Source organism: Cariama cristata, unplaced genomic scaffold (assembly GCF_000690535.1).
Source record: "Cariama cristata isolate BGI_N322 unplaced genomic scaffold, ASM69053v1 scaffold10099, whole genome shotgun sequence".
Taxonomy (NCBI): Eukaryota; Metazoa; Chordata; class Aves; order Cariamiformes; family Cariamidae; genus Cariama; species Cariama cristata.
This window is the reverse complement of record NW_009635245.1, coordinates 63,493-89,744: the sequence shown is the minus strand read 5'-3', so window position 1 is coordinate 89,744 and position 26,252 is coordinate 63,493. Positions and strand designations below refer to the sequence as shown.

At 42.5% G+C, this 26,252-nt stretch overlaps 1 protein-coding gene across 1 annotated transcript in view; it reads right to left on the bottom strand.

Annotated features, from left to right (window-relative positions):
• Window positions 1-3,976: 3,976 nt before the first annotated feature.
• The window catches only part of IQCA1 (IQ motif containing with AAA domain 1), a gene marked incomplete at its 3' end in the record, with an annotated part of 75,945 nt that continues 53,669 nt past the window's right edge, over window positions 3,977-26,252 (bottom strand). The window contains exons 9-13 of the mRNA XM_009707457.1: window positions 24,359-24,466; window positions 20,749-20,948; window positions 11,843-11,926; window positions 7,567-7,744; window positions 3,977-4,215 (exon numbers count right to left, since the gene is read on the bottom strand). Coding sequence (XP_009705759.1) covers window positions 3,977-4,215; window positions 7,567-7,744; window positions 11,843-11,926; window positions 20,749-20,948; window positions 24,359-24,466 — 809 coding nt within the window. The remainder of the gene's footprint in view (window positions 4,216-7,566; window positions 7,745-11,842; window positions 11,927-20,748; window positions 20,949-24,358; window positions 24,467-26,252) is intronic.

The window sequence follows — 26,252 nt, the reverse complement described above, 5'->3', positions numbered from 1 at the left end:
AATTTGCCTTGTCCAGTTTCCCAGTATGTGTCACAGGCAGCAGCAAAAGAAGGAGTTGGGAGAAGAGGTAGTGGAAGTACATAGGGAAGACAAGCCCTGGGTGTTCCTCTCATGGCCCCAGATGGTCCTGCTTGGTGTCATGCTTCTTAAAGGCTTCCTCAGGGTCCCAGAAAGGGGCTGACGACAGGCACCCTATTTGGATCTCTTGTCTTGCAGACTAAATGCAGTCTGACAGCTCTCAAACGGCCAGCTAGCTGCTGTGCAGCCCAAACACTCTGATCTTGGCTCTAATTGCCTGAATTAGCTGAGCACCCCACCTCTAAGAACCCTGACTTCACTGATCAAAACATCGTGCAACCTCTCACGCATCCCCATCTAGATGGTGTCATGGGAGATGTTTGAGAGGAACCCTGTGGCTCTTGGTGTAGTGGCTTGGGCAATTGAATTTTGCTGTCCTGAAGATGGCCTAGGGCCAAGCTATTGCTGTGTCAGGGAGAACAGACACAGCTGGGACAGGACGAGGCAAGGAGAGGTCTGAAGATGGCTGTTTCTGGTTCTTCACATCAGTGGGATAAGAAAGACAAGGTGGTGGTTGGGAGGAATTGACTTCCCCAGCAGTAGCTAGTAATCAAGCAATGTCTCTGGCCTTGCATGCGTGACAGGACACAAATTACACAATCACAGAATGGTTGGGGTTGGCAGGGACCTCTGGAGGTCATCTTGTCCAACCCCCCTGTCAAAGCAGGGTCACCTACAGTAAGCTGCACAGGAACACGTTTTGAATATCCCCAGAGAAGGGGACTCCACAGCCTCTCTGGGCAGCCTGTGCCAGTGCTCTGCCACCCTCAAAGTACGGAAATTCTTCGTCATGTTCAGGTGGAACTTCCCATGTGCGTTTGTGCTCATTGCCACTTACCCTGTCGCTGGGCACCACTGAAAAGAGTCTGGCCCCATCCTCTTGACACCCACCCTTAAGGTGTTTATAAGCATTGATGAGATCCCCTTTCAGCCTTCTCTTCTCCAGGCTGAACAGGCCCAGCTCCCTCAGCCTTTCCTCACAAGGGAGATGCTCCAGTCCCCTCATTATCTTTGCCCTCCACTGGACTCTCTCCAGAAGTTCCTTCTCTTTTTTGAACTGGGGAGCCCAGAACTGGATGCAGTATTCCAGCTGTGGAATACTCATGAGGCCATAGAAGTTCTGTTTTCCTCCTAGGTTTATTGTCTCGGGTATAATGTTCTCCAGACCTTAACTGGGAGAAGGAAAGAATAACAAAACCCTGTCAACAGCTTGCAGGGAGCTTGGTAGGGTGGAAAGTGCTGTTTGGTGGGTGCAGACTGGGGGAGGTCATCTCACTGCCCACTCTGAGTTGCTGATAAAGGACTCTGCTGCACATGGCAGGAGGAGCCAAGTGACTCGTGATGTTTTCCCTTGTTTTCTCATTTCTTTGTGCATATATTTCAATGCATACAATTAACCTGCCTGTTGGCGCGCGGTAACGGCTGCTTTTGACCCTTTAGCGAGTGGAACTGCTGTGTGGGATTACTGAAGCCAGCTCCTCAGATATGGTTAAAAAAAAAGGTAGATTTATCACTAATGCGCTAGCATCTGAACTGGGATGCAAGTTACTGACAGTAAGTGATCGATCAGAGTTAAAATGTTTGCTTGTTGGAGGAATGATGTCCACAGTCTTTGGTATGGGTTTTCTTACATGTTATAAGTATTTTGTGCCATGCAGAATTAGCATGCTAATTGGAGTGCCCTTTGCTTCTCTAGGACTACGTTATTTCTGTGTAAGGATTTGTACCAATTGCACTGGTGCAATAATTTATAATTTCAAAAATGTGGATGTATAATTGGGGCAGAGATTTGAGTAAATTGAGTGAAGAAATCACATTATCACAAATTTTGCATTATTTATATTCATTTTGGAACACTGGCAGAATATAAATGTCAACCAGAGAGATTCATGTTTCTAGTGAATAGAAATCAAAGATTCATCACAGCGCTAATCTTCAGTTTGAACACCGTGTTTTAGCCGCCCCACTTCAAAAAGGACAGAGCAAAGCAACAGAAAAGGTCCGGCGATGGCAATGATTAGAGACTTGGGAAGAGGGGCTTCTGTGCGAGAAGAGATGGAGATACTGGAGTTAATTAATGCACAAGGCCATTTTGACAATCCTCTTCCCCTGTGCCATATTACCGGTGCTGGGGCAAGGTTCCATGACATTTAAGGGAAACAAATTTAAAATGGATAAAAGGAAATACTTTCTTAAGGGCTGTAATTAATGCAAGGAAATGATTGCTGTGGGATGCTGAGGACAGTATCATTTTAGCCGTATTCAAAATGAAGTGCTGCCTGCATACTTTGTGCTGCACAAAACAGGCACATTTATAGTAAGAGGAATAATATTTTCAAGTTAAACTTGCCCTAAATACTAGCTCTCATGTTTCAGGCTACAAATTATTACTACTTGGAGCTGGGAATGATAGGGGGCTTTTTCTTTGCTGCAACACTGAACCATTAGCCTTTCCCTGAGGAACGATATTGGTTTAGATAGGAAGCATGAGAAAAAAAAGAATAATTTGCCGAATATCGCAAATGCTGCGTACGTTGAGTGAGCCAAATGGCTCTAAATGGAAACTGGAAAGTATTCAACAGGGCTGGGAGAAATATGCACTTATCATTAGGTTAGCAGTGGAAGAAGACTTGGACAAAGTTGTTAGAAACGGCATCCTGTTTATTGTGTGAGGTGCTGTGGGGATTAAAAACCAGAGGGGATTCAAAGAGCAGAATGAAGAGGAAACCCTTCAGCCAGCAGAACTGGATGATTTCTAAGTAGGTCTGGGTTAGAAGCTGGAGGGGTATGGGACTGAGAAAGCTCTTTTGGGGTCTCCTGGCTTCAGTACAGAAGCTTTACCCCATTTGGGAGCCCCTGGTGTGGGCTGCCTGCAGTCCTGGGTACACAGCAGGGTTCTCCTGTTCGGTGGCCAAGGCTTTTAGTAGTTTAGTAGGTTTGAAGTGTCTTAGTAAAGCGTTGTGTCATTTTTCTGGGGCATCAGTGCTGCTAAGCTGTAGTGTTGTGCTCAACTAGCTAGTTCAAGTCCAGTTCAGTTGCCCCTAAGCTATACTGAAGTCATTACAGTAAATAAAGAAATGGTAGACATGTACTTAAGCCTGATAGACTGTTCCCATCAATAGGAAAACCAAAAGCAATACTGTGAAAGCAGAATTAATGACTGCATAAAGATCATCCTAGTCTAGAGAAAGAAAGAGTCATTATTACTGAGCTACATGTGGAAAAAAGTAGTTGTTTGCGGGGTGATCCATGTATATTTGAGGTATGTGTAATGTACCTCAAAAGCACTATGTTTTGCCTTCAGGACTTTATAGCCGTGAGGATGGGGAGAGGGATGGAGTTTGAGGCAGAAACTGATATTATTTTTTTTCAAACCCTGAAATGAAAACTCTTATAGGAAAATTCTTGCTTGAAATCCTTTAAAGTAAGGACTTAGAACTTGATCTCCATGTGGAACACCCCGCAGACCTTGCAAGTCCAGGTTTTTTGCCGCCTTTAGATAATATAGCCAGGGTTGCTGAACATCTCAGCTCTGAAAAAAAGGATTGCACTAATGGCACCCGCACAATTTATCCAGGCATGTGAAGGCCACTCTGCTCAACACAAGCTGGGTGCGGGCGGGAGGTTCAGCAAAGCAGTATGCCAGGTGTGTTGCCCATGCAGGGTTGCTGCCTGTAGTAATGACCGTTTGCTTGGCATGTCCAGCTGCCTGGGCTGCCAAACATCCCAAAATGGGAGGAGATGGGTGTTTGGTGCTGTTAAGCCATACATGATCATTCGAAGAGTGATGTGCCAACCCATCAGCAGAATTAGTAGGTCTCTAGATCAAATGTGCCTGGACAAAGGATGTAGCAGGGGATGATGAAAGACAGTCAGTTAACATAGCTCTTAATGTCACCTTAAATGTTTCTTCCTCCTCTTGGTACACTGGATCCTGTCTGGCCAGGGAAGTCACGAACTCGTTGGTCCTCAGTGGCTTCCTGGTCATCTGCAGGAGACGTAGCTCGCTCAGGACAGCTTGTACCGCCTGGATGATGTGTCCCGGAGTGAAGCCATTGGACAGCTTTGCTAGGCAGCTTATGTTCAGTGAGCTGGTGATCGCTCCACCGTTCTGCAGGATGATGTGCTTCCATAACACTGTTCATCAGGATCCGGAAAAAGAGAGAATGCCAACAACATGCATTAAGGAAAGCAGGAGGAATATTTTTGCATTTTGAAATTGAAACAGGAAAATAAGGGATATCAGTCAGGAAAGCCAAGATTCAAAATTTTTGTTTGCCGTTTCTTTCGCCTATGGATTTGTAGCATAGAGGTCTTTAGGCACATATGTTCTTAAACCATTGCTGATTATTTGTTGGCTACCAGTCAGTACTTTTCAGAAAGTCACTACGGGCGTATAAGGCGAGGTGGATATGTGTGTAAGAATGAAAGAACTACTTAAATATGCCTGCGTGTATACACAGAAAGAGAACCTGTCGAGAACGTTTGCATGTGGGTGTGTGGAGTTAAGTACCTATCTTAACAGCCTGTTTATATTTCCGTACCCTTGATCACAGGTTGCTGAACTGAGGGCTGCTATGGGGACTCGGTGTCTGGCTTGGAAGCCAAAGGTTTCCAGTTATGCAGGCACATGTTGCAAAGGCCCGGGGTAAATTTCTGCGGTTGGTATTTTACTTGTTATTTAAATGGTGAACTTGTTTGTATCGTCTAGCTGTGAACCTCTGTGACATGAAAGTTTCTTAATGTTTGTGAAATGGCTGAGATTTTTTGCTTCCAAAAAAATAAATTTATAGGAACAATAACATCTTTTATCTTATATAAAGTAACGGTCTGTCTCGGAGACACTTAGTAAAACTTTCATGCCATCTCACCATGCTTTTATCTTATATAAAGTAACGGTCTGTCTCAGAGACACTTAGTAAAACTTTCATGCCATTTCACCATGCCTTCCTTTTAAAGCCTTACGTGAAAACATTTGGAAAGAAATAAGAAGTATTATGCATAGAGGTTAAAAAGGTTCTTGAATGAGACAGGCAAGTTGTGATTTGAGTATTGTGTATTTGAATGCTCACATGGAGTATGAAAACCTTGGGTGGAAAGTTAATGGTACTGGATGTTGGAGCAGTCATGTAGTGGAGAAAATCTGCCTTATTCTTCCTTCGATTGCAATGTCGATACTATGGACTTGTGCCCATAACTATTGACAACTTTGTACTACATTTTTCACTCGGGCAAATTGTGATCTTCCACTTGAATTACATCTATGTTCAGTAATTATTGGATGAATCCCTAATTCATAAAAGAGGAATTGATGCACACAACAGTGAGCACTACTTCTGCGCAGCCATATATCGTGTGCTGCAGCTTCTGTTGCAGGTAGGATCATGTGTAATACGAGGTACTGGCTTGCTGGGTGATTAATAGTAAGAAACCAGTATAGGATCGTGAATCTTCCAGTTTAATGATTTCCATTGTACGTTTACTGTTTCCATCGTGCTTAGATTGGAATGTTCTGGTTTGTAACAAAAGGGAGGGTTGTAGCAGATGGGTAGCTGTGCGCTGTGGCTATGAATATTTGTTATGTCACGGCTTTTCTGTCAAAACAAGTTTCTTTAGTTCTCAAATTGGGTGTCAGGTGCTGAAAATTGTCAAGATTGAAATGCGAGTGCTTTGTATGGGACAGATCATACTTCCACTGAACTTCAGGGGAAGGCTGGAGCTAAAGAACAAGCCAGGCACTGTCTTAAATGGGACAATGTCAAAGAAGTAAAGCTACAAGTTTAATCTGCTTTAAAATGTCAGGAGTTAACTTTTTGAGGCACTCTTAAGTTTGCAGTTGAAATCCCTTTAGCTAGCCCCTTTTTTGACTCCAAATTAGTGGTGAGAATCCCAAAATGTGACAGTTCCATCCCCAGAAGCGAACACAGCTAAATTCAGCTGCTATCACCTCTTTTCTCCAGGTCTTATTCATGTCCCTTATCTGTTAGCAATTTATCAGAGCTGTAACATAATATGAAACACATGTTAGCTTGCTTAGAGACCATTTCCAATCCACACTATGAAAATTATTGAATGTGGGAGAGATTTACAATGTGCTAGGCAGTCAAAACCTGTCTTGAGCTTGCCCAAATGTGCATCATCTCAGTACCTTGGCTGCCTCTGTGAAAGGCAGAATGAAACTGGACTTTGGAACAGAGTTGCACGATTTTTTTGAACTAAGGTGACTATGCGGAGCGGTATTGTAACCAAGGTACAATTGTGCACTCTGTGAAAGGCAGAATGAAACTGGACTTCGGAACAGAGTTGCACGATATTTTTGAAGTAAGGTGACTATGCGGAGCGGTATTGTAGCCAAGGTACAATTGTGCGGCGAGGTCCCTGAACTGAATGTGGTTTCCTTTACTACTGTATTTTTCTGGGACATGATCTATTGGAGATCAGTGGCATGAAGGGAGTCTCTTTTTCTTGATGTGGTAATCAATAGGGATATTCATGCTAGGAGCCTGTTGGTAGAAGTGCACCATTGACAGTCCAACCCTGAAGTGTTTGGTGCAATTCTGAATAGCCCAAACCCTTTTTTTAATCTTTAGACTGAACCTAAACAGCACTTCTGCCCATCAGTAACCACATCCAGACTCCTTAGTACCCAGAAAAAGGGTATTAAACCGCACGATATCTGTGATTAAACCACATGAAAAGAAAATCCTTTTTCTGGGAACAAAAGCTCTTCTACCAGCTGCTTCTGAAGGATGTGGACAAACTACCATTTTTCTTGTAGTAATTGATTTATGTTATTAAGCTTAATTTGGAGCATTGCTTCCTAGTCAATGTTGAGCTATTGCAGACTTCAAGGTGATTCAAATCTGAAAACAATTTTTTTTATAGCCGTGTAAATTGGTCTGATGAAAGACACTGTTTTCCTTACAAGCTTTGAGTCTCAGCATATGGGGTACTCGATGCATCTGTCAGACTTTAGGAGGGTCTGTCTATTGCTGTAAACCTTTGATGGACTAGACATGCAAAATCTTGGATGCCTCTACAATTTCTCTCATGATCTGTAAGTACAAAAATGGAATTTGATAGTGACAAAACTCAGTCCTCCAGACGTGGTTTTGTGTATGGAGAGGCCCTAAAGTGTATTGTTTAGAGTATGGAAACTGGATAGGAATAACAGAAAATCAGAATCCCTGTGTGAAAATTAAAAGCTTAAAATAGGAAATGTGCACTGAAATAGGATCTTATCCTTCACACAGGGGAAAAGACAGCTTGAGGTTGAACTCCGTGCACACTAAACAACTCATGAAAAATGTTAATCACTGCTGCGAACAGTATTTTAAACTCTCCTCCTGACTTTCACTTTTGATCTTTGCGGTAGAACTGAGATGTACTTGTGGTATAAATTGAGTTCAAAGTCAGTTCTGAGGGTAACCAGACAATAAGCATGGATTTTAAACAGTAGTAATCAGCAGGGTAACTTGAAATACTTGCCATATCTTGAAGTGTAGTCAGGCCTAGAAATCAGAATGATTTTTTGGTAAACTTCGCAGAAAGGTTTAAGATTTGCATCGAAGGGATGGCTGGTGGTTCCCACTAGCAGCACTCTGTCCTGTGCTTTCAAAGCCTTAAGGAATTTGGGGAGGATCTTTTCCAGTCCTTTTGGGTTCATCTTCAGTGTGTACATGTAAATAAAAGGAGGAAAGAGTTGTTACTGATGCTGACAGTTTAGAGTTAATGAGGTGAAGTTCTAGATATGCTATATACAACAGGATTTTGATCCTTTTTTCTTAGTAGTCTAGTTGCATTTTGTATAAGCAGACTAGATGCTCAACCTAAGTAGAAAGCTTCTGTCTTCTGGAAGTCAGGTAAACACTTAATTTCTGCTTATACATTTGTGGGTTTGTGCTAGCGCCTTTCAGTACTGAATTTGCTGGTCCTGTTATTGAAAAGCAGGAAGGAAACAACTCAAAGAAGGAAACCCTGATTTCCAGTTCAAGGAGAAATACTGGAGCTGTGCACCTGATGAACCTTAACAGATAGAAAAATTGCCAGGGTGTGTAACCTAGTCTGGAAATCCTCCAAGCTCTTGGAGATTATGGTCTACCAACTCCTACCCATGGTTTAAATGTGAAAAAGACACTCCCTAATTTTTGCTGTGGCTCTAACCTGAGAACCCAAGCTCTCCGAACTCAGGATTCATTTCTTTGCAATAATTTACTATTTGACTTTATTCTGTAAATAGTAGTTAAAGATTTGTTATAGATGAGTCTTGAGCAAAACGATTCATTTCTTTGCAATAATTTACTATTTGACTTTATAACAAATCTTTAACTACTATTTACAGAATAGATGAGTCTCGAGCAAAACCTGTTATTGGATAGTTATGTTTGATAATGTTAAAGTGAATAGTGGTTGGAGAAGCTTAATCTAATTGCTGTGGTGTCACTCTGCCGTTAATAAAGCTGTAAGTGAATAACTGGGTTAGGATAGTGTATCAGAGAAGTCTAATGACTTGGAAGTTTCTTTTCAGAAATGACTGAGACTTAACATCCAAGTCACCAACAGCCAGTCACTTGAAAATGTTACTACCTAGAACACTTTGTGATATTTTTTTCCTACTATATAGTAGGCAGCTCCCTGAAAAACTTGAGCTTCAATTTCAGATCAGCCTTCTTTAATGTCAATAAGGAAGAAACTATGTCCTGTAAACCTTCTCAGCTGAAAGGCAATAATAAACACCTGTGAATCTACACTGTATGTATAATCTTTGATCCAATTTTTCTGTTGTCTGCAGTAGCAGACAGCTGACAGAAAGGAGACAAAATGCTGCTCTCTGGAGCGAAAGCTATGGAGGAGAGGAAATTGGGAAAACAGTAAGAAATCCCAAAATTCTTGGGGCGGAGTCACACAGTTCTTTTCTAGCCAAACTTGTCTTAATTACAATACATCTGTTTTCTCATTCTTGTATTCTCATGGTCATACTATACGTCTTCCTAAATTTGCCCATTGCTTAATCATGAGAGCATGTCTTAGGTCCCACTTTGGAGCACGGGCATGCTCTTGTCAGGATGATAACGTCCAGTCCACGTTTTTGCTCTTGGATGAACTATTCTTATGGCCATCACTCAATGACAGATGCCATCTTTTCATCTTGTCCTTGTTGTGCCTATGCACCCAATGCTGCCAGGAAAGCGGGGTGCCTGCACTCGCTCCCGAAGAAGGTGCCTTGTAAGCACAGTAGGTCTGCTCTGTGCTTACAGGTCTTGGCCAAAGTCTTGGCTTTTTCTCTTGCTCAGAAAGCAAAGATGTTGCTCTGTCCACACTCAGAGTATGCTTGCTGTCTGAGGGCACGACTTTAAATCACAAGCTCTTATCCAAACTTTGCCATTCCCTTGCTGGGAAGCTTTTGGTAATGAACTTGGTTTCTCTGATTAAACATATCTACCTTGGAAGTTTTGGCCAACCTTGCCATCTTTGCTCTGCCAGGGAGATACGGTCACATCAACGACTGAAGTGTGGATTTACTTTGGTTTTAACACATTTTATGTTGACTGTGATTTATAGATCTCTGTATAGATCTATAGATCACTCTCTGTGATTTATAGAGCTGATGCTACTCATAGGCTTCAAGCTTTCCTCCTCTTCGTGTGTATTGGAAGGAAGTACAAATGTTCTCCAAGCTGTTTTGAGCCATGAGTATTGCTAGAAAAGTGACAATTATCAAATTATTTTAGGCTTAGAGGTGGTAGAGGAATCCCATCTCACTGAAATGACTGATAGAAAATAACAGTCCCTTCAAGCGAGATGTTGTGTTTTCTGGGCTTGCAGTATGTTTTCTGCTGGAAAAAGTGTCCTGTTTCACCTCTTTTTTGTGAAAATAAATCCTAAATTATCCCCAGCATTTAGAACATCTTTTTTTGGGTGACAAATGATATTCATGGATTCCTACTGATCTACAGTTGGTTACAAGAAGTGTTCATTGCTCAGCTTCTAGGAATCTTTAATTTTAAAATTTTAAACGATTGAACCAGCATCAGAGACTGAGCTAAATGCTCCAGTCTCATGTTCAGCCTACTAAGCCAGACTGGCATTTATGTGCCAGCAGCTCCTGTTATGCTTGTGAAACTAATGTGTATCCATAGTGCACACAATTCAGGGATATGTCCTGAAAGCTAATAATATCTCCTCTACTTTGAAAGAAACGTGTCAGTAGCAAGGAAGGATGTTGAAGAGGCAAGCTATGATTTCAGTTGTCATGTGAATGTGAGCTAGAGAAAAGCAGGGTGAATTGTGAAGGTGACTCCTATTTGTTTAACTATGAGTGGCTGAACTGCTTGCACGTCATCCTTGGCAACTGAGCTTACCATAACATATTTGCTATTTGACTCCTTTGCAGCCTTGGGGAGGACTGGAGAGAGACTACTTTTCTAGTGGGTATTTGAAGAATTTAAGGCTGCTTTTTTTTTTTAACCGGGTTCTCAGTCATGGTGCCAGAAATGTCACGATGGGATGAGCAAAGTGGCTTCTGCTCACTCTGGCTTCTGAGGGCTGAGCTTAACTCATCTTCTACAAAATTCTAGTGCTCCTAAGGAAGACTCCCCAGACTGCCGGTTACCACTGCCTGTCCCTCCTGTTTCATGCTCTCTGGCTCCAAATACTGGCTATGTATGCTGTGAACTATCTTGGACATGAGTGATTTCAAGCCTGGAGCCATCCACTCCCACCAAGAACACAAGAGACCCTTTGTTAAATACCTGCAGGTCTTGGGATGCAATAGCAGGGGCAGAGGTGATACTCCTGACTCTGAGGTGGGCAGGATGAGAAATTTTTGCACACTGGTAGCTATTGAAGCAAAGATCACAAATGCTCCAGGTGATATTTGGCCCTTAGTTTTACTTTTAATCCCCATCTGCACTTGCTGTCAAGGTTTGAACCCAAGAGAAAGATTCCCTTTTGGTGCGGGGACTAGTAGCAGGCATCAATCACTGCACACCCATCAGCTCATACAGCCCTCATCCAAGGTGATGCTTCACTGGTCTTCCAAAATATGGGCCTGTGTCCATCCCCCAGTCTAAACGTACACGACTTGCCTTAAGAAAAAAGGTTTAATTTTTCACATGGAGCTCTAAAAGTAAAATATTTTGCAAGCAATGTGAATCTAATCAGGATTTCAGATGAATTGCTCTCTGCTGCGGTGGTTGAGCTGCTGTGCCTATTGGGCAGTGTTTTAATTTTCTATCTAGCGGGGAAGCTACACAAGAGAGGAAGGAATGGAAGCAATGGCAATAGGACTCCTGGGAGTCCAAAGAAAATAATCTGTAAACGTAACTATTTAATATAGGTTCTTTGTTTTCACAGTGGAAATTTATCCTTGCTGCTTTATTGTTCATTTTAGCTCCATCCAGTTTCTCAAATTAAGAGCTGAACAATTTAAGCTCATCTTAACTTTTAGCTTCTTGCCTCATATTTTGAAATTCTCCATTATTCTCTTCTACTTTTCAGTGCCCTGATGAGCACTGACTGGACTATTTTTAAATAAAGCAAGTATAGGTGTAGGAGAGAAATGTAACCTCTTGGGGGCTCTTAAGAAGTCACAAGACTCTCTTAAAAGAAAAAACTGTTAGTGAGACAAGCTATTATCAAGCAAGCTTTGGCAGGTCTGGTCATACTAGTACGTGCTAAGCTAAGAAATACACTTGTTCCTTTGTGTCGGTTGTAATGCAACAGGAGAAATTATTGGCACCGAAATAAAAAAGGAGCAACTCACCTCTTTAGCCTTCGGCACCACTTCAGAAAATATTTTTTCTGTCTCTCCAATCCACACGACTGAAGGCTGCAATTGCTTAGCCACCTAAGAGAAAATGGAGGAGAGAAGGCAAGAAGTTGATTAAAATGGCTACAATTTCATACCTGGGTGCCTATAATTATGCATTTGAATCCCTATTTCAACAGTTAAAATTAGCCTGGTTTATTTTTTTTCCAGAAATGTTCAGCACTCACAGATAGCACTGGCTCTGCTCAGCAGCCTTGGTAAATCAAACCGTTTCTAGTTAGGAATCTAACATGAAGAATCCAACCCAAATTGGATCATTTTGACTGCTATGCTTCTCTTTCATTTCTGAACCCAAATTCAGTTGCAGTTCTGCAAAAGGAAGCCTGGACTCGAAGTTCAATGGCAAATGATAGACCGCCAGCAGCTTTAGACCGGCTGCCCTTGCCCGTAGGATCCCTCCCTGGCTTTCCGAGGGTAATACAGATGGGGAAGACGGGCAAGATGCGGCATGAGAAGCGAGGGTACTAATCTTTTAAGCAAAATAGGCTGGTATGCAATCTTCTGGCTTACAAAATAGCATTTAATTTGGCGTTAGTCCAAGAATTAAACCAGAAGCTGTTAAATTTGAAGGAGGGGGTCTATATAAATGGGCTTTCCGGCTCCAAAGTCGGAGGCACTATACCTCTGGTTCACAGCAGGATGGCAGCAATGCTACAGGCTCTTTCACATCTTGCGCTCTCCCTATTGCTATAGAAACGCCAGTGGTTTAGACATTCTGCTGCCAAATTTTAATCACTTTCCAGCGGCTCCCGGAGCCGTGCTAGTTTGCTCAGCAACAGAAGTGATGGCTTGAGGAGTCAACGGGTAACAAGAGAGAGAGAGCATTCTTCAGCCCTGCCTTTTTTTTTTTCCCCTCCCCAGTTGAAACTGCTGCTTCCAGGAAGGAAGCTTACAAAATCGATAGGTTGTATACATCATAAGCTCAGTGTCTGATTGACAGCCAGTGCAGGAAGAATTAAGTCATGAATATCTTTCTTCAAAGCACCGCAGTTCATTTTTTTTTATGGATGCGTTTCAAAAGCACCAAGTGCGTGTTTGTGTCTGTACAGTAAAAATGGATTGATGATAGAGGGAAAAGAATAGTAGATGAGGGCTGTTAAACTTGTTTGCTGTGCTGTTGATGGGGCGAAGTGGAAACAATGCCATCTTTGTTGTGTGACGCTTTATTTGCAGTAACTCGTCAGTTCTAGAGTATGTTGAGTAGTACCTCTAAGTTCAGAACAGCTTCCTTGAGGAAAACTGAGCTTTTTTCCTTTGGAAGGTGGGAACTCAAATGTTCAGTGTTCATAATGAGGATTTAAAAAATAAAAGTAGCATTATCATGGAAGATAATATGAAAATCCTGCAGAAACTGGATGTGTGGACCTAGGCAGCTATGTGAATGTTTATCTCCATGTACAAGTTAAGGGGTAACTTCTCAGTTCAGCAGTGTATTGAGTATACAAGCTGCAATGAAAAAACAGATTAAAATTGTACAGCAATAATATCTGCCACTTTAAGGCCAGATGCTTTTTGAATCTATCCCCTATTTATCTGTTTTCAGCGGTATGTTTGGCCTTTTCCTAAGCCTGCATGTCCTCTGCAAAGGTATATTTGAGAGGGCAAGCTTGTGGCTTTCATTGAACTGAGCTGTGCAGCAGCCTTATTCAGGGATTTTCTGCTGAGTATCCTGCGAGTCAAGGGCTCAGACACCTGCAGAAAAGGCAAGTCAGCCCTACTGATTTGAGCTTGCAGGTGAATTCAGTTAGCTCCTGGATGCCTGTAACCAGGCTTTGGAGGCAAGTGGTGGAAGTAGTGTAATGTGGTGGCATGATCCTATAGCAGAGATGGGGATAACGGACGTTCTTTGTAAAGTTAAGACTTGGAAAGAAAAATAGAAGTGTAGTTTAAGCTGCTGAAAGAAACCTACAGCTGCTTAAAGAACTGCATTTGCATTTTGTGCACCCACTATGAAATCTACTGTGACATGTGGAAACTGACTCAGAGACCCCTACTGAACTCAGCACTGCTAATGAACGGATTATCAGCTGGGGCTTTCTGATGGTGACTTTTACCTTCCGAAACAGAAGATAACAACCACTTTTCACTCCCGCTCTGTGCGTGCCTGGCAAGGATGTCAGGAGGGAGATGAGGCAGTTGGGAGACTGTTCCCCTCTGAGCGAAGACTTGGGCTGGTGGCATGCTGTCTACTCAAGTTTATAGACTCTGTGTGTATGGATTACCACCCCAATAGGCTCTGCCACTGTCAATCTGCTGTTATTGCGGTGCTTTCTTCCCGCTTCGCTCGTGTTTATAACTCTGTTAATGCCTCAGCTGCTGACAAGGGTTACTTCTGTGCTAATGTTAATGGAAAGAGGTGCTGTGCGTTTGCTCTTTAAAGAGAGCAGTCCCCTTCTGATATTTTTGCTTTGTGTGGGCAATGCAGCTGTATGATGTCTAGGCAGCTGCGTAGCTGTTCTGCAATATATTCTCCATACCTGCGTGTCTGATGCTGCAGTGGGATGTGACGGGAGGAATAAGGGTGGAGGAGGTTACAGAGGCTATAAAAGCTGTTGGCAATGATTGAACTGTGTGTGTGTACTTCAAAGGGAACCATGTTGCCCTTTCAGCGGGGCCACTACAGTCAGGGAGGTGCAGATATTCCCCATTTGGCTCTGAGATTAATTCTGTGGTTAGCAGCCCTCCAAAAGGGAGTCTTAAGTTTTAAATCCGATAATACTTTCATTTTAACTCTTAAGGAAGAATGCTCGCTGTTGTCACACCTATCATCTTTTTTGTCCCCTTTATTTCCCCACTAAGCGGAAATACAATGAATAACCTCAGTTCTTGGCTTTCAACGAGACACATTCCTGTGCTTTCTGTTTTGAGGCAACAGTTTAAATGCATAAAGTGGCCTGCATATTTTTCTGGTGTTTATGCACATTAATACAACCAAATTCAACACACCCTGTTTGGGCCCGGCTGTTTCTCTTTTTAAAGACAGCTCAGAAACCCAGAGTCCATCGGCGTCTAATTTAAATTGTTGGCAGATACTGTGCAGACTGTATATCCCCTGTGAAAAGTGCTTCATTTGAATTATCCCTGGACAGTTCGAATCCATGGATAATTAAATGCCCTGTACATAATTAATTTGTAATTGAAATGTCCAACAATTAGTTGGAGCTGCCAGCAGATGGCTCCTTAACCCTTCTAATACCGCACCCAGCTGCCTTGCTCTCTTGCTGGGTCTTCCCAAAAATCATTATGGAACAAAACCTTCTCGTCCTGCTGTCTGTCAACACTCATCAAAGATCAAACAGCATTTTTTGAAAGCCTTGGGTTAAACTTATTTCAAACTTGAGAGCCAGAGTTTAACAGTTAAATTGCTGCTCTTGAAAATATGGAAACTTGATTTGTGCAGGGCACACATGCATAAGGCTCCTCCAAACTTGAAGGCTTTGGAATTTTTTTAAAAAGGATTAGGATTTTCCGGAAGCTCAAGTTGTTGCTGAAAAGTGCTCGATACTCTGTAGTTTATATTCACGCAAAAGCTTTAAGCGGCGAGATGCTGAAACCTGTGATGAGATCTCATCTGCGGGAGCCTCGCCAGGCCAATGTTCCAGTGCTAGTGATGAGGCCACTGTAGTCTGGTTCGTTAGACAGAAAATACCTGTAAATACTGTCTTCCAAGAAGGGTGTATGTCATCTTTTGACGTTAGAGAAACACAATGTAAAGCTGCTTTGTCACAAAAATAACACTGTAGATTTGAGCAGGGGTGATATTTAACATTTAGGCTAGGCTTCTAGCAGGCAGATCTGCACCGAGAGAAAAGAATTGCTCTGGGATGCCTGGAAGAAAAGCTGTGACCGTCCTGTTCCCAAATTTGAACTGTAATGAGAAGAGTCTTGTGTGACACAGAACTGCTAAATACACAGAGACTTCTGCCAATGCACTAGGGTAAAAACTGTACCTGGTTCTTCAGACTGCTGGAAAAATGACTTGTCTGAAGGGACAATATAGCAGCAGTTATGAATAAATGAACCTGATTCAGCAGAAAAAAATTAACAGACTTCAAAATTATGTTACCTCTAACTGCTGGGATTCTACAATTTAATCTTAAATAAACTCCATTGTATTCCTTTTTTGGTATAATGCTTTAATAGTCACCTCTGCCTTGCTAAATAGCATAACCAAATAGCCTGATAGGAGTCCTCTAACAGTGATGGTGTTGAAATATTCCTGCAGCTTGCTGCTCTGTACAACTCCTTGTTCGGTAGAGACGGCTGCACAGCACACACTGTGCTGTTGATACAGATACACGACTTCTCTGCTGGTATTTCCTCCCGGCCACCTCTTTCCCAACCTTTTAGCCTGGTCAATGTTGCACTAATAACATTTTCCCATGTGTGGCTTTTTGTACAATGTGCTTTCTGTGTGCTGCTGTGGCCCCAGTAAGGACCTGAGAGGGGTTGTCTCACTCTGGTAGTGATTAACCTGATGGCTACCTTATGGTTGCTAGTAGAAGGCCAGTGCTTGTCATTTTTATTGCCTTGGAGTTAAGCCTTATGAACTACCTACATTTTTACACTTTTGTGTTGTGGAGTTGTGCATTCTACCTTCTCTCCTCGATCCTTTCTGGATTTGTTTTTGTTTCTATGCATCCTTCACTACCCTTATTTGCATCTTTTATGTAAGCTGTTGCACTGCAGCAGTGGTTTGTGCCCGGATGGGAACATGGGAGAGCCGAGCCATCGGTTGGTACAAGCTGGCAGAGAGGTCCCCTGAGCTCAGCCCGGCTCAATACATGGAAACTGTGGCTATACTGAAATATTCCAGCACGTTCTGGTTCGTGCTTGAAGGATGAGTTTTGTTTTGGGGACTGCTGGGAAGTACTTCTATATTAGAGACAGATCCTCTCTTTTCACTGCAAAGCAGAGCTGACCTGGCAGGCTTTGCTGTGTCTTTATGGAGAATGCAAGGGCTCGGACTTGATGTTTGCTGCTTCTTTCAATAGTTTTCCTATTCAATATTAATCTTCCTTACATTTCCTTTGAATAGGCAGATGGAAATGTTGGTGTTTTCCTGTTCTGGTATGAGAAGTCATTTCCTCCGCGTGACATTTTAAAATGCCTGCTTTGAGTAACACACAAGCCTCTCCTTTGGATCAGGGCTGTATGTCTCTTGCAAGTCTCCTCCTCAAAATAAGGGAGGGAAAAAAAAAAAGAATTTGGCTCTTGCATCTGAAACAAATTAAAGTTTCATTTTTTCCAATGCTATTCACTTGTTCAGGGTGTCTCCCACGAAACGACTGCCAGCAACCAGCACTCAGTTATGGACGGAAAGTTTCCTAATGGCCATTTTATGCTCTCCTGTGTTTCCTTTCATTACAGAAACTCCGTTGTTTGCAGATGTGATAGGTAATTGAAAGTGCAAGGTTACTTTACCTTTATCACAGAGCACCATTAATTCTTATTTACTAAATCTTGGTGTTTAACAATTGTTACATGGATCATAAGATAACAGAAAAAGAACTGTCATGTTTCCTGTCATTCACTTACAACTGTAAGTGGAAGGTCTGTATTCTGCTTGACTAACTCTATATAAAGGCACTTCTGGAAAGCTGGAATAGAAAGCTTGCTCGACAACAGTCAAAGTTGTTGTTTGCAAAAAAACAGGACCAGAAGTGTCTGATTATGGAGATGTGAATCTTTCAGTGATCACCTGCATGCAAGGCACTTTAACAAGGTGTATTATGGTGCGTCAAATGGTAGACTGAGAGATGTGAATATTAAACATTACATGTCAGCTGCAAGACACCTTTTGCTTTCATGGCTTGTCTGCTAATGTGCCACTGTACACTTTAGTCTTACAATAATCCAAATGGGTTTACACCACACTCTTTTACCACGGTGAAAGAGAAACTTCTTTGTGGCAAATACCAGTGTTCAGCTTCTTCCTGTCAAGAAATTTATTTTCAATGTGTGTTGCCCTTGTGTTTGCTTCAGCTTGGGTAATAGTAGATTCCTGCAAATCAGGATATAAAAGATTATCCTTGGATTCCTTGTGAAATGTTTTCCCTAACATATAAGCAATTTCCCTTGCTGCAACTTGTGTCCATTGCTGCTTGTCCTATCACTGTGCACCTCTGGGAAAGGTCTGGCTCTGTTCTCTGCATTATCCCATGAAGCCCCTGAAAACAGTAGTTAGACTCCTTCTTGCTCCAGCTTTCTCTTAGGCTAAAACAACTGGATTTGTTCAGCTTATCTCACGCGTTTCAGCCTCCTTAACTTCATGTCTCTCCACTGGACCTGCTTGCTTGCCAGTGCCTGTCTTGTAGCAGGGTAGCCCAATACTGGGCACAGTGTCCAGTTGTGGCCTCGTAAGTGCCAAATAGAGGGGAATAATTAATGCTTTAAGAGGTTGGCTATACTCCTGCTGATACAGGCCAGTATTTGGCTGACTTTTTGCTGTGTGGACATGCTGTTGACTCATGTTCAACTTGCTGTTTTTAAGAACCTTCGGTCCTTTCCTGCAAAGCTGCTGTCTAGTTGGTGGGCTACAGCCTGGACGTCTTTGTGCTGTGGTATGGAATTATTCCATCCCAGGTGCAGGACTATGATACTGGATTGGGAGCGTTGGATGTTGTAAAGCAGCAGCAATGGATGGCAGGACAAATGGAGTTGGACGGCTGTGGCAGGGACTTGAGAGTTCCCAGAAACGGGGAAATGAGACACATTTGGCATTGTCAAGACAAAAAAAAAAAAAGAGGGATTGTAACTGCAGAGGTGAAAGCCTGTGTGGATGGAGGATTGTTTCCAGCTTGGCTCTGAGAACCTACTGAATCTGAGTTGAAATAATCAGCAAATTGGACAAATCAGTGACTTGACCATGGGGACAGAAGGTGGCAGTGAAAGGTGAAATAACCAAAGGAATTAGGAATGGAAATCAAACACTGTTGATTTGAATGACGCTACGACAGGCTGGTGTGCAGACTCATATTGACGTAGCAGAAATGAGCACGCAGACGATGTATCCCTTGGAAAGAGATATTCTGTGCTGTGCCGTTTGCTCTGCTGTTAAAGGAGCAGAGTTTGAAGCAGTACTGCTGTTGCAGTTGGAACAAGTCACCTTTTGATAAGCCAATGCCTGGACAGCCCTTGTTCCATCTGATTGAGTGCAAGCAACTTCCATCCCGGTAACTCACAGAGGTTCACCAAAGTGTCATTGCCTCTTTTGAAAGAGCTACGGTAGAGAAGCTTGGCCCCCCCTCCCCATAATTCTGGGGGAGGTGTTGGATAATGTTTCCATTTGTTCTTAAGTAATGTGGAAAAATGTAAGGGTTTTTTATATACCTATGTCTAGACGTATGTACGTATATACATAACATGTGGTTATATATTTACCTATCTAATGTGTATATATAAACATATTTTATGTATGTTCCAGTTCATGTACATATTATATACATGCATATATAAAAAAAAACCAAACCCCTTGGTATCTTCAGCTGGAACCTTCTACAGGGGTAAAAAGGCTGCCCTCCTTTTGCCTGTGTTTAAAGGCCTTGTGCTCTGGTAGGGACTAAATGATGTGTGTGCTGTGCCTGCAGCCAGACACGTGCTTTGCTATTGATGAGGGCAGAGAAACTGAGTGGAGAAGGGTGAAATGTGCAGAGCAGAGGGAGTGTTAGCTCAGTCTAATGGCACTAGCTTGTGTCAGGGAGTGCTAGACCCAGTGTTAGTGTTACGACCTCAAAGGTGCATGATCGAGCAGCACCGTTGCTTTTCCTTAGGCACTGCTTTGACCAGCAGAAATGGGGGTCCTTGGGGATTGCTTTGCTTTTAACTGTGAAACCTGCTTTTTTCTGGGGATGGAGGCACCTGTCACAAAACCTGCTATGATACTGGATTTAATAAAATACTTATGATAAACCCCAGCGACAGCCAATTTGAATTCAGTCCTTCAGTAGGCCTCTGGCACTGGAAAAATATTGTATTTGGCTTTTTTCTAGTGTATGTGCTCTGTGTTGTGTAATGAGGTTTTTTTTTTGTCTTATTAGGAGTATTTTGTCTGGAAATGTTTACCAGCTTCCTTCCTTAGCAGAAATGCTGAGGACTTAGAACGTGGAAGAAATCCTGCCAGGATAGTGTCTTTTTTTCTGAAGAGGATTTGGGATATGTTCTTCACAGTTCATATGCCGCCTTTAATTTCCAGACTTCTCATGCATTTCTGTTAATGTAATCCTGAACTAGAATTCCCTCTTTTGAAAAGCTTGCTGATAGTTAAATGGAGAGCTGTTTTACAGCAACTGTCCCAGAGAGGAAACTTTTGACCACCCCCAGTTGAGTATTTGATTAAATGCTGCATGGCAAACATTCCTGACCGATGTGCATATAAACGGAGAAAAGAATTTTCTTTATCTATGATGCTTTTCATATTTAAGGTAACGCAAAGCTTGCACAAATGTTAATGTGAAAAATATGGCTGCTATGAGTGATTTTTTTTTCAAGGGGTATTAAATCATCTACAGCAGTGCACACACTGGCTGTCAACAAGTGGTTTTGAAAACTTGAAAGCAGGGAGGGAATTTCAAATTGGGTTGGCAGTCCTCTGGACGTTGGGCAGCTTTGCCCTCGTATGACTGATGTGTATGTTCCTCAGTATGGAGGGTCAACAAGTGGTTTTGAAAACTTGAAAGCAGGGAGGGAATTTCAAATTGGGTTGGCAGTCCTCTGGACGTTGGGCAGCTTTGCCCGATGTGTATGTTCCTCGGTATGGAGGAACTTCAATTCCCTATTTGTTCCACAAAAGATGTGATGAACTGAACCAACTTTGTAGAGAAGTACACAAAACACGGTACCTTCAGAACCATGTGAAGCATCATTTGAAGGTCGTTCTTGCCTGGATATTTCCCAGCAATGTTGGAAGGAGATAAGTTGAAGAGGTTGGCTCCTGTTTCTGTGCAGATAGCATGGACCAACATTTTCTTTCCAACACCAGCAGGTCCAGCTAGCAATAAGGCTTTCACCAGAGGAGCCTTCTCATGGACTGTTTGGGAACCTGTAAAAAGTCATATGGCACTATTACTGCTTTAATTTAAGTCTGTAATAAAGGTAATGGAATCATTCTTCCTTTTTTCTTCATGGTAAATAATTTATAATACAAATTCATTGTTTCCTTAATATGGCACAAGTGCTCTTGAGTTCAATTCTGTACAGCCAGGGCTGCGACCGTGGCATATTTGAGTTAACATCCCTGTTTGTAGCAAAACTCAACCACCCTTATTTCTACCTTCTTATGGGCAATTTCAGCTCTAAATCTATGTGAGCTAAAAGAAAGGTAATTCATTGGCAAATTTTTGAGGACGGACACAAGATAAGAGGACTGAAAGGGAACTGCTGCTGGTGACTGTGTACAGACAAGCCTGATGCTCTGCACAGGGACAACTGTCTTCCCTCAGCTGTCAGGCAGAGGTAGAGTTAGAGATGTACCTGTGGCTTTCAGCTTTTGATTTGTTGCCAGAGCCAGGTCCTCACTTTCTGCAGTTGGACGAGGCTCTACACTCCTGTGGCACATAAGACTAGCAGAATTCCTTCCCCCCCCACCGTCTGAAGTTACAATTTCCACCTTTCCCATCTTTCAAGAAAACCAACTAATGGGACTAGCTGTTGGAGCTGTGTTTGTCAGTGATTTTGAAACCAGATGTTACCGTGTGTTTTATTTGCTCTCCTTTAACTTCTGCCTACACCTCCCTTTTTTGGGAGTAATTTTTCCTCTTAAATGTTACGGCTGTTCAGTGAGCATTGGAGATTCTGGCTGTTTGTCACTCAGGCTAGCTGTACTCTGAAATCCTTCACTGCTGATATCTGCTCTAAGCATACCTGCTGAGTGGGGTCTTAGTTCATCTGCAGAGGAGCCGATGTTATTCCCCAAGTCTGGAACACGGCAGCTGCATGTTGCAGAGCCGGTATTGATATATTTCTGCTAGGAGCAGGAGGATTCTTTTCTGTCCCCTTCATTTTATTTGGGTGAGTAAATGCCAGGGTTGCTGTGCTTTGCTCGCTCTGCCAGCAGCAATGACTGCTCAGCACTTCTAAATCTGTCTCTATGGCTGCTCCAGGTAAATTCATTCTGGGCTGTAAGAAATATGTTCTATCAGCTGGGAAAGCCTAGCAGAAATGCCTGTGTTGTGAAAAGAGAGCCAGAGAGAGATTTAGGTGGTTGATGGTGATAGAACTTGTCTTCCCTGCAGCTCTGTCACTGTATGAATTAGGTACAGGTGAACCTCCAGAGATGGAAGTAGCAGGAAATGTCAAATGCTGCATCCATACCCTCTGGTAGTCCAGTAACTGTCCGTTGCTGCCTTGACGCCTAAAAAAATGTCCTGTGCCAGCAGTGGTGGTGGTTATGAAGTCAGATTTGAAAATCTGTGTGAGTATCCGCTACTTCTGAAGGTCTCCGAGATGGGTGTTCATCACACTATGGGACCAGTGGGGGGAAACTGGCTCTAAAGCTGGTGGGCTGCAGAGGGAGCTTATGGCTTAGTCTGGAAAAGTTCTCCGGGTTAAGGGGGACAGCTTAGGTAAGAATGGTATTTAAAACCAAATCCAATCAGGCTGCCTATCTGTGTCCCAATGGTTTAATGTCCCAAACAAATGACGATGAATTGAGTGCTAAGATGAATGCCATTATTTCAGCACTGTGCAGGATGTAGCAAAGTTGTCAGCCACCCAGGCTTTATTAATATTTGGTCGTTCCATACCAATCTATTACTATTACACATAGATTTATTATGAGGGGAGCAGCAGACTCCTCTGTGGTTAAAGATGAAGTATATCTTCTACTATTATTCCTCCTTTCAGCTGCTTATAATTTTCTCAATGCCATTTAAGCTGGAGCTTTCCTTGCCATCAGCTGACTATTTTGAGAAAAACTTTTGCTTCTACACATACACAATTATATAATGATTAACTAGTTTTGAGACCAATTAAGTAAAATATCATCCACAATGTATCAGTCAAAAGGTGAAACTATTCCTATGCCTTTTTTTGGCTCATGTAATGTCGTCTTTTTTACTCAAAGGCATTTTTCAAACTGCTATTGCAAATACTTTTTGTTTGTTTAACTAGCCCAAGGTCTCTTGTCCCTAGAATTTTTGCCAATTTTAGAAATGGCAGAAAATTTATGGGTTCTCTTTCCTCCTGCCTCAAGGGGTGTCTTGGGGCTTGATTTCACTAGATTAGATGGTGTTAAAACATAACTTTGGAGGAGTTACCTGATATGTGAAAATACCACGTTGCAGACAGGGGTAACTGCTGAGCTCTCTCAGCTGACTGTGGTCAAACTTGCAGTCAACCCCTGAGGGTTTACCCCAAACCAGCTGAGAGTGGTTTAGATGGGAAGATCCCAATCTAGGTTGAAGGCAGGGGTGTTGCTAGCATCCTGTTTCTTAACCTGACTCTTTAGCTGGAGCTGTAGGGCAGCAGGAGCATCGTTCTCTACCCGAAACCCAAACGAAGCAGACTTATGCACTATTGTACCAAGGTCTTTAAAGCAAGTCCAGCCTGCTTTGGGGACAGGGGAAGCCAGGAAGCACCTGAGGAGAGCCACAGAGCATGTACATATGGGAATAACCTGAGCACTGGCCTTTCTGGAAGGCGTCGCGAAGGGGAGGGAAAAGCAGAAGCTCGGTGTCAGCTTTGCTCCATTCGCCAGAATGGGAGGTGAGGAGATGTCAGCTCTTTTGCCCTATAAAGGGGCTCAGCAGACAATGACACAGCCTGGGGGAGGATATGCCTAGTTAAAACCTCCCCAAAATCTAATCAGGGATGGAAAAGGATGCGAGTGAAGTATGAGTAGAGGCCCTGGAGACAGGCATTTCTTGCAATCGCTGGAGTTTGGCTTAATGCCATTCCCAAGTAAAATATGGAATAGATTTTACATTAAAAGCAAACAACCTGACCCAGCAAAGCCTTGTTAGCTATTGGCTAAGTCTGGCATTAAAACTGCAAGGGCATTTAAAAGTGGTTTTTCTGATGTACAAAATGTACTCGGACTAATTCCTTAAATGATTGCATTGTTTAGTACTGAGTAACATTAGCCAGCTTGTAAAAGGTAAATTGCAACCTTAGCCCTTCCCTTAACTTGATTAATTTTGATCACTGGAGCTTGTTTTAGCTATTATCTTTCCCAAGTGATTTCCTTTTATGTGCTGCCATTCACAAACTGTTAACATGCAAACAGAGATGGCATGGAAATGCAATACCTGACAATAGCATGTGCAAGCTCCTTTATGCACTATTAAAACGATACGGTCTTCACTCTGAAGGCTTAATTGAAAAACAATTTTACTGCAAAATGCTTTAGATTACGATTAATCAAGCCCTGTCAAAGCCAGTAAAAATGCGTGTTACTGACAGGAAGCAAAGCCATTGTATTCTGCCCCGTAGTAATTTTTGCTGTGCTCTTACCTAATGGCAATATTCCATACAGCGCTATTAGCTGTCTGACATGTGCGAGAGAGGGCATTGGCTCTATATTTAACTGACGAAGTGTGGACCCCACATAGCTGTACTCGCCTGTAGAGAGGAAGCATGGGCTTAATAAATGTGACACTGCATTGTTATAAAATGCATAACTCAAGTAATGAAAAACTACCATAGAATACCAATATAATGTGCTCTCGGCAAAACCAGTACCGTCAAGGGACAGGGACTCAAACAGGGTGATATTGTTGTGGAATGCGGCCCTGAGAAATTCGAAAGGTGAACTGCAAAGGAAAATGAAGTTAAACACACTGTGGACTTTCCCTTCCAGAGTGTGGAAGGCATTCAGCAGAGCAGTCGGTCTCGAGTCACCTTTTAAAGAAACTTTGTGGAAAAGAATCATTAGTAGCACCATAAATCACACTGCTGGCAAAGGATTTCTAGATTTGGGATTTTTGCAGGGCTGGAATCCCAGTGAACCACACTCTACCAAAAGGATTTCAAAAAGGCGGAAAAGATATTTTAACAAGCTTTCCCCTGGCTGCATCACATCTCAGTTTCTTGCTATGTTAGACATTTAAGCATGTCACCTAATTTGGTGGGGTTCTTTGCTTTGCAGTTCACCTCTTTTATCAAAAAAAAAAAACAAAACAACCTCCACAAAACAACCTAAGAAAACAAAAAATTCCCAACATGAATTGAAATGGATCTAATCTTGCCTTGGCTCTTGTTACCAAGCCATAATCACATTGCTTGCCCTGTCGAAGTCCATATACAAGACATGTTAAAGAACAAAGATCCAGAAGGATGGGCCACAAGCAGGGAAAACTAGTTCTGAAGATGTGGTTGATGATTTTTTTTTTAGCATAAGTTATATGTCGTTATGAAGAATATTATAAAACATAATACACTATTATTTTTTCAATTGGAGATATAAAGTGAGAGCACCAGAGCTCTCTGGAGCAGAGGTAAATTAGCAATGGTTAAGAGAGAAAGTGGAGCTGTAATTTGGGGGCAAAAAGGCAGACAAGCCATGGTGCAACTGCCCCCTCCCTTCTGAAGAATAAAATTCATTTCAGGTTTTATCTTTTATTTAAGGAGAAATCAAAAGAACTGGATAGGAATTAATCTTCACAGATTTAATTAGAAGGCATCAAAGGGTTTAATTGCAACTGAACATAAATCACAGTGGATATTCTCTGACTAATTTAGATAAGGTCACCAAGAAAATTAGTTCAGTGATGTCAGTTTGTCATAGAGGGGGGGGACATTTCAGTGTCTTTACTTGCTGTGGAGCACAATTCCGTTCTTTGTCCTCTTCCTAGGAACTGGGAGTAAGTGACCTTCCTTAGACTTCAGCCCTGTAAGAGCTGAGCACTTGAGGACTTATTTTTCTGCAGGCTTCGCCTGTGTCCTCGGACCCTTAAAGGGAGAGTTTTTTGGATTAAAAAAACAGGGGGTGGGGGGGAAGCTAGGTCTGGATCCTAGGCCAACTTTAAATACCTTCTGTATCTTGTTCTAGCAGCTCAAGAAGCATGACTGAGTTTGGAGTGGGGAAGGAGCCAGCTTGGATAGTCCGGGCCACCTCCTTGCTGCCTGGTCTGCATGAACCAGCATCTGTGCTGGGACATGTTGGGGACCTGGCAGGGGTGTAGGCAGCCAGGTGAATATTGCTAGGCTCTGCATGTCTCTGCCCAGTGTCTGCTGCTGGGAAGTGAATACTGCCAGTGTAACCTGGAGCAGCCCTTCTGTTGCTCTATGCTGCAGAGGAGCCAAGGTTTCAAACCTCAGGGTCAAGGGAAGATGGCCCAAAGCCATCTAAGGGCCTTTCCAAGTTTGATATTACCAGCTGTTAATTATTATCCACTGGCTAAGATGT